This window comes from Diceros bicornis, chromosome 27, assembly GCF_020826845.1.
Source record: "Diceros bicornis minor isolate mBicDic1 chromosome 27, mDicBic1.mat.cur, whole genome shotgun sequence".
NCBI lineage: Eukaryota > Metazoa > Chordata > Mammalia > Perissodactyla > Rhinocerotidae > Diceros > Diceros bicornis.
This window is the reverse complement of record NC_080766.1, coordinates 44,190,156-44,202,660: the sequence shown is the minus strand read 5'-3', so window position 1 is coordinate 44,202,660 and position 12,505 is coordinate 44,190,156. Positions and strand designations below refer to the sequence as shown.

Below are 12,505 nucleotides of genomic sequence, written 5' to 3'. Positions count from 1 at the left end.
TCCCCCTGGAGCTCTGGGTGAAGGAGGGCAGACTGGAGTTTGTGTGGGCTTGTGAAATGAACAAATGCGATGTGTCCTTAGTGGATGGAGCTGACAGGTGGGTCAGCCTTGGAGCGCTTTCTTCCTTCACCCCACAGTTCTTCATGACCTTTGGCTCCTGCTCCTCCATGAAGGTGAATGGAGCCTTTTCGAGTAGTGGGGTGCCTCTCAAGGCACCACTCACTCACCCAGGTCCCCTTTGGCCACTGGAGGTGGTTCACCAGACTGGCCTTATTTTCCTTTTTCGCTCTGAGAAACGCACTCTCTACACAGGAAATAAATGGGTGCGCCTGGGCTGGCTGGCTGAGCTAAAGTGGGCGAGGGACCAGGTCGGTTGGCGAGGAACCTAAGGCACTGAGGAGGCGGACAGGCTGTCCTCAGGCCCCAAGATAATGCGCCAGTCCTGGTCCCTGACCCCACAACAACCCCGGCCAAATGGCCTGGACTCTGAGCGCTCCCCAGGCCCCTCGCTGCCCAGACCTCCCCCCAGGCCCCTGTGCAACCCCCTGGGGACCTCGGTGTCCTGTATGCCACCCTGGGCCCTCGGTGCTCCAGCGCCCCCCGGGTCCTAGTGCGCCCCCGATGCCCTGTGAGCCCCCCGGTGTCCCGCGCCCCCACAGCTCTGAGAGCGCGTCTGGTGCTGTACAGGCATCCCCACCCCCGACTCCAAGCCCTCCGCGCCCCAGAGTGTCAGGACCGCCAGGTTCACGCCGGGCCCCGCCCCGTGACGCATTTCCAACGGTCAGGAACCTCGGCCCGGCCCGGCGCGCGCCCGACGCCCCGGGGGGCGCGCATCGTGCACGCGCAACGCCACGTGACCCCCTCGCCGACCAACCCGCACGCCGAGATTTGGGGGGCAAAGCGCGGTCCCGCGAGCAGTTGCGGCGGGAGAGCGGCGGGCCGAGAGCGTGACTCGCCCGCTCCGGCGCTGCCTGCTTCCCCCTCGCCGCCTCCCGCCGCCGCCCGCAGCCATGTCCGAGGAGAAGCCCAAGGTAAGGGCCAGCGGGCGCGTGCCGGTCCCGGTCCTCGGCCCCCCGCCCGCGCCGCCACCGCCCGCGCACCAGGCACCCTCCGCGGCCGGGTGCGACCTCCGGGATCAGAGCGGCGCCGGCGAGGCCTCCCCGCGCCCCGCGCCCCCCTCGGCTCCCCTCCCCCCCGCGCCTCTCGGCTCCCCTCCCCCCGCTCTGTGGCGCTCCGCCCCCGCCCCGGCTCCGCCCCCGACAGCCCAGGCTCCGCCCCGCCCTACGCCCAGGCCCCGCCCCCGCCCAGGCTCCGCCCCGACTGCCACGCCCTCCGAGCTCCGCCCCCGTGATTGCCCGGGCCCCGCCCCCGGCTAGGCCCCGCCCCGTCCCGGGAGCCCCGCCCGGGATGGAATTTGGACGTGGTCTGGGGCGGGCGGGGACTTTCCTCGCAGGGAACCTCCCCTTCGCCGAGATCCCCCGCCACTACGGCGCTCTCCTAGCCGGGACCCGCCGACTCCGGGAGCCTTGCGGCGTCTGGGCCCACACTCCCCAGGAGCCCTTGCTCGGTTTCACGTCCACGCCCACCCGCGCTCGAACCCCGGGGTGCGGGGATCTCGCACGCTGCCAACCCCCTTCGCGGAGAAACGCTCCCTCGTCTTCCGTCGTTACCCCGCTCCGGGGCCTTCCAGCCTTGGCTTTACCCCCCAATCACGACTTCAACGGGAAGCCCACGTCCCCACTTTCTCTCCAGGGCCGCCCCTCCTCAGGACCCCCTCCCTCGCGGAGAGCCTCCCCCACTACAGCTCCTCCCGTCGGGACCGCGGTCCGCGGGTCCGGCCCTGGACCTGTCTGCTGAGGCGTCTCCAGGGGGCACCCTCCCCAGCCCTCATTGCGGAGCGAGAGGGCGCCGAGAGGGCGCACCTGGGGACAGGCGGCGAGGCCACCTGACCTGTCCGTGCACACTGCCAACCTTTACCGCAGCCCGTCCCGCCGCGCCCTCGGGTGTGCACCCGCCATTCTGCTCTTCCCCACGCTGTCCTCAGGTGTGCGCCCACCCCCCCCATCACTGTCCTCAGGTGTGCACCCACCCCTTCCCATCGCTGTCCTCAGGTGTGCACCCACCCCCCCATCGCTGTCCTCAGGTGCGCCCCCCTCCCCGTCGCTGTCCTCCGGTGTGCACCTGCCCCTCCTCATCTCTTCCTGGGGATTTTTGCCCACCCCTCTCCGTGGTGCCCTCTGGTGTGCCTCCACCTGTCCCCATTTGGCTCTCCTCACTCCGATGCCTTGGCTGTCAGTTCTTGGGGAGGTCCACGGTTGTAACTGCAAAAGCAAGTTCCTGAAGCTTTTTGTCTGCACCGTTGGGGTCTGTTGTTTTGACCAAATGGAAGATCTGCTGTTGAGTTGAATGCTTTGCACATAGGCTTCCTCTGATACCAGCCTGGTGCTGGAGATTGCACCCCCTCCACAGCTGAGACTGCGGCCTGGCGTGTCCCCAGTGCACGCAGGTGGCAGAGCTGGGGTTGGGGTGGACCTGCACGGAGCCCGTGGTCTGGAGGGAGAGTGGAAGCCTGCACTCTGCCCGCTGTGTTTTGAGAAAAGGTCACACCCCAGGAAAGCCTCCAGATGCAGATGGAGCCGCCATGGCTTTTTACATTTTGGTGCCAACTCAGCTTTTTATACCACTCCTCCAGGCCAAAGGTAAATGCTTGCCTTTGTTTTTCTGGGTGGCTTCCTCTTACTGAAGTTTAAATACAATGAAATACATATGATACTCATTTCTTCAGTGTGTGTAAACTTAACTCTCCCATGTCTTCAACATCCATGGTCCAATTCAGTTGAATAAACTTGTTTGAACTGCTTCCAAAACGACTAAATGGTTGTGCCTCACTCACACCTCATTCTTGCCTACCGTGCCCTCGGTGCCTGCTGGCTCTCGTGCTGCTCTCTCCTCTGGGCCTGGAGAGGAGGGGTAGGAGACTCACTCCCAAGCTGTCCTGGGGGTGGAAAGAAAACCTTGTGGGTCGATTCGGAAAACAGTTTCTGCCCCCTCTGGATAGGCGGGGGATTGACGGTAGTGAATTGTGGTCATTGTTTTCAGGGTTTCTTTTATTTCTTTTACTCTTTGTTTATTAGGAATTCACCAGGGGTCTCGGACAGGCTGCTCATTCTTGGTTTCCCTCTGTTAGAGGGGAGAGGTGCCTGGCGCCTTCTCCGCCTGCACCAGTCTCCCCAGGAAGCCAGGGCACCCAGTGGCCCTGTGAGGCTCTCCTGCTGCCTTCCGCTGCCTGGTCTGCAGCCCCTGCCCTGTGGTTCTGTTTGTTCTGTGTTCTGGCCCCTGCATCTGTTTGTTTTGAACACATCCATATCTTTTCTTTAAAAAAGCAAATGTGTCCTCTATCTAAATGCAAAAGAATGAAGTTGGATCCTTCTTAACACCACATACAAAAATTAACTCAAAATGGATCAAGGACCTAAATGTAAGACCCAAAACAGTAATATTCCTAAGAGAAAACAGGACAAAAGCTGTACGACATGGGATTTGGCAATGATTTCTTAGATATGACACCAGAGGCAACAACAAAAATAGACAAATTGGACTTCATGAAAATTTAAAAATTTTGTGCGTCAAAAGACACTATGAACAGAATCAAAAGGCAGCCACAGAAGGGGAGAAGATATTTGCAAATCGCACATCTGATAAGGGGTTAATATTCAGAATATATAGAGAACTCCTACAACTTAATGACAACAATTAAAAAAAACAAGCTAACTAATTCAAAAATGGGCAGAGGACTTGAACAGACCTTTTTACAGAGAAGACATAGAAATGGCCAAAGGAACATGAAAAGATGCTCAAAACGTCAGTAATCATTAGAGAAGCGCAATTCGCAACTACAGTGAGACACCGCCTCACACCTACTGGGATGGCTACTATCAAAAAAATAGAAAACAATAAATGTTGATGGGGGTGTGGAACCCTTGTGCACGGCTGGTTGGAATGTGAAATGGTGCAGCTGCTGTGGAAAACAGTATGGAGGGTCCTCAAAAAATTAAAAATAGAACTACCATACAACCCTGCAATTCCACTTCTGGATATTTATCCAAAAGAATTGGAAGCAGAGTCTCAAAGAGATATTTGTACACCCATGTTCACCGCAGCACTATTCACAAAGCCAAAAGGTGGAAGCAACCCAAGTGCCCATTGATGCGTAAGTGGATAAACAAAATGTGGTCTATCCATACAATGGAATATTATTCAGCTTTAAAAAGGAGTGAAATTCTGACATATGCTACAACATGGATGAATCTTGAGGATGTTATGCTGAGTAAAGTAAGCCAGTCACAAAAAAGACAAATACTGTATAATCTGCTTATATGAGCTTCCTAGAATAGTCAAAATCCTAGAGACAGAAAGGAGAATGATGAGTGCCAGGGGCTGGGGGAGGGGGATGAGGAGTTAATGTTTAATGGGGGCAGCGTTTCGGTTTTACGGGATGGAAAGAGTTCTGGAGATGGATGATGATGATGGTTGTATGACATTCTGAATGTATTTAATACCACTGAAAATGGTTAAAATGATAAATTTTATGTTATTTGTATTGTAACATAGTAAAAAAAATTGAAAAACAATCATATCTCTAAATGCAGTGTGGTACCCTGGATTGGATCCTGGAACAGAAAAAGGACGTTAGTGGAAAAAGTAGTGAAATACCAAAACAGCTTGGCGTTTCGTTGCTGGTGATGTGCCCATGTTGGTTTCTTAGGTGTGACAGTGTACCATGGGTGTGTGCTATGTTAACATAGGGGTAACTGGGCGAGGGGTATGCAGGAGCTCTCTCCATCTCTGTTTTGCAACTCTTCTGTAAATGTAAAATTATTTCAAAATGAAGTCTTTATTTGAAAAAAAAAGCATATGCATCCTTAGTCCAAGGGCTGGGGACCCCAGCTCCATCCTGGCCTCGGGTCATTGAGTGCCCCTTTTTGTATCGCCTCCTTCTCTCCGTACTAGAGTCCGAGGTTCAGAGAGGGAGGGCCGAGCTGGCCCCCAGCTGCGGTGGGTGTAAGGGCCACCCCAGGATGTCTGCCTTCAGCCCCAGTGCTTGAGTCTCACCCTCCTGGGGCCACTTCTCGGCCACTTGGAGCTCCGGACAGAGCACACCCACTTGGGATCTCCGGGAGCCGAAGAACTGATGTGGCCTTGAGGGAATCCTGGTCCCCTCTGTGAGGCTATTCACAGGGGCTCAGGGAGGGGAGCCAGGGCCCTGCCCCGCCCGGGGAGAAAAGAGGCGTGGACACGGAGGGAGCATGGAATCCTCCCAGAGCTTGGCCCTCAGTCCTACGGGTGGGCAGCTCCTCCAGCCACAGGACAGATGACCGCATGACAGATGACACACAGGGAAGAGATGGGAGTGTCAGCAGGAGGACATGCAAAAAACACTGCGATTTCCATCAAAACTGTACTTTCAGATGGACTGGGGTCAGCTTCGTGGTTTTGTTCAAAAATAAACGACTCCTATTCCCACGCGGTGCCAGGTACATGAGGTGCGCTGGCCCGTGGAGCAGGACGCTGGGCGTCCCTCTTGGGTCACAGGCCTCACTCTCAGCCTGAGCCGCCCTGCTGGCCCCGATCCTGGACTCGGACTTCCTGCATCACTTCAGAATGTGTGTCCCAGTTTCGTGATTGTTCAGGAGCTTTGAGTGTATTGTGAGTTTTGTGAAGATAAAATGCCCTGAATTACTCCCAAGGAGGTCGGACTGGCCGAAACTAGAAACTGCATGAGGGACGGGGCCCCTCGCGCCTGTCGTGGGCAGCGAGGAGCTGAAAGCTCCGTGCACACTGGACCTCCCAGCACGACTACACCTGCCATGGTTTCCTCTGTCGTAAAGGGGTTTTTTTTTGTTTTATTTTACCAGTCCTAAATAAGTATAGATAACCTGTGAATATGTGTTTTTACTAGTTTCATAAGAGTAACCTTATAACAAAGATGGATTTCTCTGTTTTTTCCTAGATTTATTAAGCAGATTTTTTCTTTGAATTAACAATCTGTGAAAACTCTGTAGATTTGCATTGCATTTCCTTATACGTGGATGCTTAACAAATGGAAATTAAAATAAATTCTGTATAAGAATAAAAACCACATGAGTGACTCTGGATTGCTAGAGAATTTTAAGAATTAGGTTGGTTTTAATGACTTAAAAAAAAAACCCAGCAATTACCTAAGACTTGCCCTTTAAAATGGTGGCTATTTTGAGACGCGGTGTTGAGGCCCAGTTTCACATCTCTTTTGCAGGAGGGAGTGAAGACAGAGAACGACCACATCAACCTGAAGGTGGCTGGGCAGGACGGCTCTGTGGTCCAGTTCAAAATCAAGAGACACACCCCGCTGAGCAAGCTGATGAAGGCCTACTGCGAGAGGCAGGTGCGCCTGGGCCGGAGAGCAGCCACCCAGAGACTGAGCGCCTTTGCCTTTAAAAATGAGCAGTGACTCATTTCACTTAAATTAGCAGTGACTCAACATCACCAGATGTCCAAGCTGTTCAGGGTTCCATCATCCTGGAAGCATGTGTGTGCACGTCTGTGTGTTAGTTTGCGTGCAGGTGTGTGTGTGCGCTCCTGTGTGTGTCTGCATGCATGTGTGTGTCAGTGTGCGTGTTCTCTCATTTGTGTGTCTCTGTATGTCCCTGGTCTGCTGGCTGGTCTCCTGTCTTGTTCTCTTTGTTGTTTATGCCCCTTTTCTTTCTTTATGTCTTTTCAGAAGGGTTCCAGGAGGGAGCAGGAATGCATGTTTTAATCCTATCTGTGCTGTTTAGTGAAGTCAGCACTGCTTTTTAAAAGGAAATGTTTCTGCACCCTGACCACGCTCACCATTCCCTCAGGACGCAGAAAGGCTACAGGGACTCCTTTTTTGATGGAAAACGCCCTCCTTCCGCTGCCTTTCTCAGGGCCAAAATCATTGGGACTGCTTGCTAGTTTTATGCAGTCTTCTTATGACATGCATCATTGTCACCTGGCCTGTTTCTGAGAATTTTTTAAAGGGGAGGAAATGGTGGTACCAACAGTGTCGCAGTTCTGCTCGGCCTCTGGAGGGAAATGAGAGGAGTGGATGAGGGCAGGGCACCAGGGCTGGGAGATGAGAACAGAGGTGTCTGAAAGTACTAGTGTTGGGGCAGCGCATGAAATAGATTGTAGGCCCACTGGTAAGTTTTTATAATCAACAGATCATAAATCTATATTCAGAATTCTGATATTTGGATATAAATATTTGATTTTTTTGGATTAATGTGTTATCTGGAAATATTTAATGATAATTGCTTTTTCTTTTCAGGGCTTGTCAATGAGGCAGATTAGATTCAGGTTTGATGGGCAACCAATTAATGAAACAGATACCCCAGCACAGGTATGAGAGCCGGCTTTGTAGACACGCGAGGCAGCTTCCGATTTGCACTGATCATTCGGAATTCTCTTACATGCGAGTTACTGATTGGTGCTCATAGAGAATACTTTACATTTTCTTAATGGTTTTAATTATTAGATTATTTGATTTTTTAATTTTGAAGTTCAGTTTTTCAAAATGTGAAAAATGCACTTTGTCAGACATCGCCCTCCATGTCAGGAGGTGGAGCAGGGGGCCGGGCGCTCAGAGAGGCCGTCCAGGCTCACGGACATGCGGGACAGACGCAGTTACCACCCGCATATTCTGGACACTGAGTTTGCAATGTTAGTCAATTTGTAGCTAAATGACTGGCTTGATTCTCCTGCCCTTTAAATATTTATGCACGTGGGTGTGGGTGGAAAGGAGAAGGCACACACGTGGTTATCAGTCAGCAGAGGTTTTAAGCATATGCCCACCTCACACACACATCTACAAGCGTCGCTCCATCGTGTTATGGTGCATCCCCCTGTAGTGGAAGAGCTTTGGGCTTGGAAATAGATGGCTGAGGCTCAAGCTGCGGCTCTCGTCCTCTGTCAGCTGGACGACCTTGTGATCGAGAGCCCCTGAATCTCTGGAGTCTCAGTCTTGTCCAACTGTAAAGTGGAGATGATGTTTTTTCTCCTTTACAGAGTTGTGAGAATCAATCGATTGGTTTATGTGAAAGGGCTACATATCAAGAGGTTTTATATCTGCTTGCTTTAGGAAGCCTTCCACTGCTAAGACAGGGTGGTCGGCCCTGTGAGGATTCCTAGGTGGGGCTTGTCCTGTGGGGCGAGGGGAGGCTGGAAAGCACAGGTGATGAGCTCGCTGGCTTTAGAAGCCCAGTTCTCCCTCCAGCCTGTCACCTCTGGCTACCGCCCAGGCAATGTCTGCAGCAGGAGAGGGTCCCTGCCAGCACAAATGGTACTTCTCTCCATTTCTGGGAACTGTTACTGCTTCTGGCCTTGGTTAGTCTCTGTATGAACTGGCAGAAGCTTCCATTTGTTCAGAGAATGACAAAGATCAGAGTAGATGTTCATGTCCCCGCTATGTGAGAAAGACAGAAGCGGGCGGGAGGAGTTCGCGCCATCTCTGTCTCTGCCCTGTCGTGAGAGAGAGGGAAGGGGAGCAGGGGGAGCCAGCAGTGGATCTCTTACACTAGTGGAGGCTTTGTGATTTAGTTTGCTCTGGATTTCACAGTCATCATCCACTGCACTCCTTAGAAAGCGTGTGGCCCCTGCTGGTCCCTAGGACTCCGCGCCGCTCATCGGATGTTTCTAATTGGAATCTGATTTTGTGTAATTTTCAGTAAAAATTTTAGATGCTTGTTTATTTCTTTTTATTATTTTTTTTGTGTGTGAGGAAGATTAGCCCTGAGCTAACATCTGTGCCCATCTTCCTCCATTTTGTGTGGGATGCCGCCACAGAATGGCTTGATAAGCGGTGCATAGGTCAGTGCCTCAGATCCAAACCCACGAACCCCGGGCCACAGAAGTGGGGTCCGTGAACTTAACTGCTACACCACTGGGCCGGCCCCTAGACATTTGTTTATTTTTTTAATGAGACTCAGTTTTTCTCTTTATTAGTTCAAGTCCTTAGCTTTGAATATTCTTTTGTGAGTTTTGTTAGGGGAAGCATAGTGAATAAGTAGGGCTTATTGGAAATCCAAACCTAAGCTGTTCTCCCTGCGCTTTACCCTCGAGGAAGGCCACGGAGCAAGTCGGGCAGTGTTCTCTAGTGCGGGGGGACAGCTCAGCGAGCACGGGATTCAGTTGCGCGTTTTCCGTTCCTGCAATGCTGATAAAACTAACAGCTTCCCCCTCTCTTGCTGTGCCTGTCACCACGACCCTGCCAGCTGGAGATGGAGGATGAAGACACCATTGACGTGTTCCAGCAGCAGACGGGAGGCTCGAGGGAGACCAGCTGCCTCTCAGGGTGCGGCCTCTAGAGGGAGCGTGCCCACCGTGTCGCCGTCCTTGCATTGTCATTGAATAGTGAACACGTGACCACGCCAATCACAGAGGAGTCTGCAGACACCCGAGGACAGTCACCCAAAGTACTTCCCTCTCTGACGTACTGCGAGTGCAGCTCCACTCTCCGCAGGGACGGAGCCACCACCAAATAGGGCCAATCTCGGTCATCATCTTCGTTTAGGCAAAATGAATTGCAAGGTTTTGGGGTCTGTTTTTGCTTTCACTTTTGTTTTTTCACCCTCCTATAACGTGTCCCCCAGACTTGTGGCCTGAACGTCCACTGTGAGTCCAGACGGGGATCTTGTCCCAGGTATTGACCCCTCCCGCCCCCACTGCTTGTTCCAGTCATGTAGAGAACTCCACCACCACAGTGGGGGTGCTTCTGGTGGACAAGTTTTGGGGGCATGGTGGAGCTGGGAGACAAATTTTCACTTACTATTTCTTGTAGGTACAGGTTTTTTAAATGCTAAATATTGCAAATTTAAGTTTTGTCAGAATATGGTAAAGTTGAAGGGAAAATACTGGAATGCTTCTTAAAAGGTAAAAAGTCCTTCAGTAACGTGGGCCTGGGCGCCCTGTTCCTTGAGCATCCCTTGGGCAGGGTCTGGGGCCCAGGACCCATCGCCACCCACTGCCCAGTGCCAGAGACGCTGCATGGGCAAAGCTTTGCACAGTGAAAATTGGCTTTTCCTCTTTTCTTAATATAGAAGAAAGTAATGCCCACATTGCTCACTTGGTGTTAGTGCCATTGCCTCAGATTTCTTCTAGTATTTGCTTCTGATGAATAATTATGGTCTCTCTATAAAAATGTAAGATTAAGTATTGCTGAATTTGCAGTTATGTTTTTGTGTAAAAGAGCTGCTTCAAAGCGTGGTTACAAATGAAGCCCACGGAAAGATGACTTCGTGTTCTTCTCATGGACTTGTGCTATGCCACTTTCCAAGTAGGTATGGAATTTATGCATTAGTATGTGATTTCAGTTCTGTGAAACATTCTGGGATCTGTACCAATCAAACTTTGATAGTTCTCCCACTGTCCTTCTGTATGGACCCACTGCTGCCGTATGGCCTTCTCTGCCTTGTCTAGTCACCTGGACAGTGTGACCACGACTCTCATCTCTTGCTTGCCTGAAATTTTGCTGAAGGTGTTCTCATTTCCTTTGTGTTTTGCTGTTTGGGCATGGGTGGGACGGCTGCTGGCTCTGTTGTGTTTATTCACCAATTTGTACATTATTTGTTGTCCTTTACTACTGTAAACAGTAAATATAGTTTGGTATTCTGTCTCTTGGCTTGTATTAAATACTGCATTTGGAGGTTGGGGCATACTGTCACAATTCAGTATTTGCAGTGACCATTCAGTGAGGCCCCTCAGACTGATTTAAAAGCTAGTTGCTGAAAAGTAAGTATTCACCTGCCGGCTCCCCTCCACACCCCTGGCAGATCCTCCTTGCCGGCCCGACATGTTCTTGCTGAGGGGTGCATCCTCTCACTCCTCACAGAGCTCTCGAGGTGGAGCTGAATCAGTATCATGATGACACGTTTCCTTTCCTGGATGTGTGTAAAGAGAGGGTAGATTTTACAGGCAGATGAACCTGGACATTAGTGTAGGACTATTTTCCTTTGTGCAGTCAACAGCCTGCTCATTTACCTGCTTTGAAACTGAAGTGAATTAACACTAATTTTGAGAATTTACCAGTGTACTATGCTGTGACAAAACTAGGGTTGAAAATGACTGAGCTGTTTTAATTAGTCCATCAGGTGAGGTGAGCACATGTTGAAAGATCAAGGGCAGCTTGGAAAACAGAGCACGTCCACTCTAGCACTTGATTCATTGATGCCAGCAGAAGTAGATGGTTAAAGCACATTCCAGAGCTGGAGTCATTTGCCAGATGCCCTGGAGAGTATGGAGGGTGGGGTGGTTAAATCTAGCAGAGGAGCCCCTGCATTTGAGAGGGATGTGTCAAGGTGCCTTAAATTAGGAGAGCAAGGCTGAGAGTTGATTTGGGAGTGTTAGAACAGTGCTGCTTGAACTTCCACCCACAACATCTGACAGTAGAAGAAAGAGCAGGATATGTCCTTGAGGTTGTCTTTTATTTTAAAAATGTATGCAAATTGTGCATTAGGAATAATGGATCTGTTGGTACTTATAGTTTTAAAAATATTGTTACATGAACCTAACTCTCAGAGTCTTTGGGTTAATGATGCTTCAGGAGGCGATATACCCTATTTATCCTGTTATCGGTGTACCGGGTCCCAAGTGGCACTTTCCCAGTTTCTTTTTTTTTTTTTTTTTTAATTTTATTTATTTTTTTTCCCCCAAAGCCCCAGCAGATAGTTGTATGGTCATAGCTGCACATCCTTCTAGTTGCTGTATGTGGGACGCGGCCTCAGCATGGCTGGAGAAGCGGTGCGTCAGTGCGTGCCCGGGATCGAACCCGGGCCGCCAGCAGCGGAGCGCGTGCACTTAACCACTAAGCGACGGGGCCGGCCACTTTCCCAGTTTCTGCACTGAAAGTCCCACATCCCAGGAGCCCCTTGGTCCCAGGAAAACTAAGGTGGTGTCACTCTAATTGTGCTGCACAAGTGCACAGCTGAGGAAGCATGGTATGACTATTAAAACTCGACCGTAAAACACAGGTTAAGCTGTGAGATCCTTTTATACTTCAGAGCTTCAGATGCCAAAGATAAAAAAGACTAAATTTATTTTCAACTTGCTGGCCTCCCCAATGTGTGTTGCTTAGAAAGCCATTAAGTATCACACAGCTGCTACTCAGAACTCTTGGGACACCAGTGTCAACTGACCCAAGTTGAGGGTTGCCCAACTTAGCAGATTTAAAAAACAGGCTGCCTAGTTAGACTTAAATCTCAGATAAAGAAGAGGAACGACCACGAGGAGGATGATGTGTTGAGAGCCTGGTTCTTTGGAGGTAAGGCTGTCACACCCGCCTCATGGAGGTGAGAGACTTCCGTCTTGTTTCAGTAACATACATTTTGGGTTTTTGTCACTTAAAGCTGAAATTAGTCCTGATATGAGCTGGAAATCACATTTCTGAACATCATAACTGAAGAACACACACTACTCTACAAGAAAATGATGTCTGAAAAAAGACATCAGTGAC

The 12,505-nt window shown here is 50.9% G+C and overlaps 1 protein-coding gene across 2 annotated transcripts; it reads left to right on the top strand.

The window, feature by feature from the left end:
• Positions 1-918: 918 nt before the first annotated feature.
• Positions 919-10,669, top strand: SUMO3 (small ubiquitin like modifier 3). 2 transcript variants are annotated; one of them, XM_058523271.1, is made up of 4 exons: positions 925-1,031; positions 6,293-6,421; positions 7,328-7,399; positions 9,270-10,669. In XM_058523271.1, the coding sequence occupies exons 1-4, from the start codon at positions 1,011-1,013 to the stop codon at positions 9,360-9,362; spliced, it is 315 nt and encodes a 104-aa protein (XP_058379254.1). In that variant the 5' UTR covers positions 925-1,010; the 3' UTR covers positions 9,363-10,669. The 2 variants fall into 2 exon arrangements, with proteins under 2 accessions (XP_058379255.1, XP_058379254.1); XM_058523272.1 differs by lacking the exon at positions 7,328-7,399 and having other exon boundaries at positions 919-1,031.
• Positions 10,670-12,505: the final 1,836 nt, after the last annotated feature.

What these genes read in the sequence shown, in the direction of transcription:
- SUMO3 (XM_058523271.1), top strand. Translation starts at nt 1,011, where the DNA reads ATGTCCGAGGAGAAGCCCAAG. An exon ending in TGTCCGAGGAGAAGCCCAAG is followed by an intron (nt 1,032 to 6,292) that starts GTAAGGGCCAGC and finishes TCTCTTTTGCAG; the next exon opens with GAGGGAGTGAAGACAGAGAA. An exon ending in AGGCCTACTGCGAGAGGCAG is followed by an intron (nt 6,422 to 7,327) that starts GTGCGCCTGGGC and finishes TTTTCTTTTCAG; the next exon opens with GGCTTGTCAATGAGGCAGAT.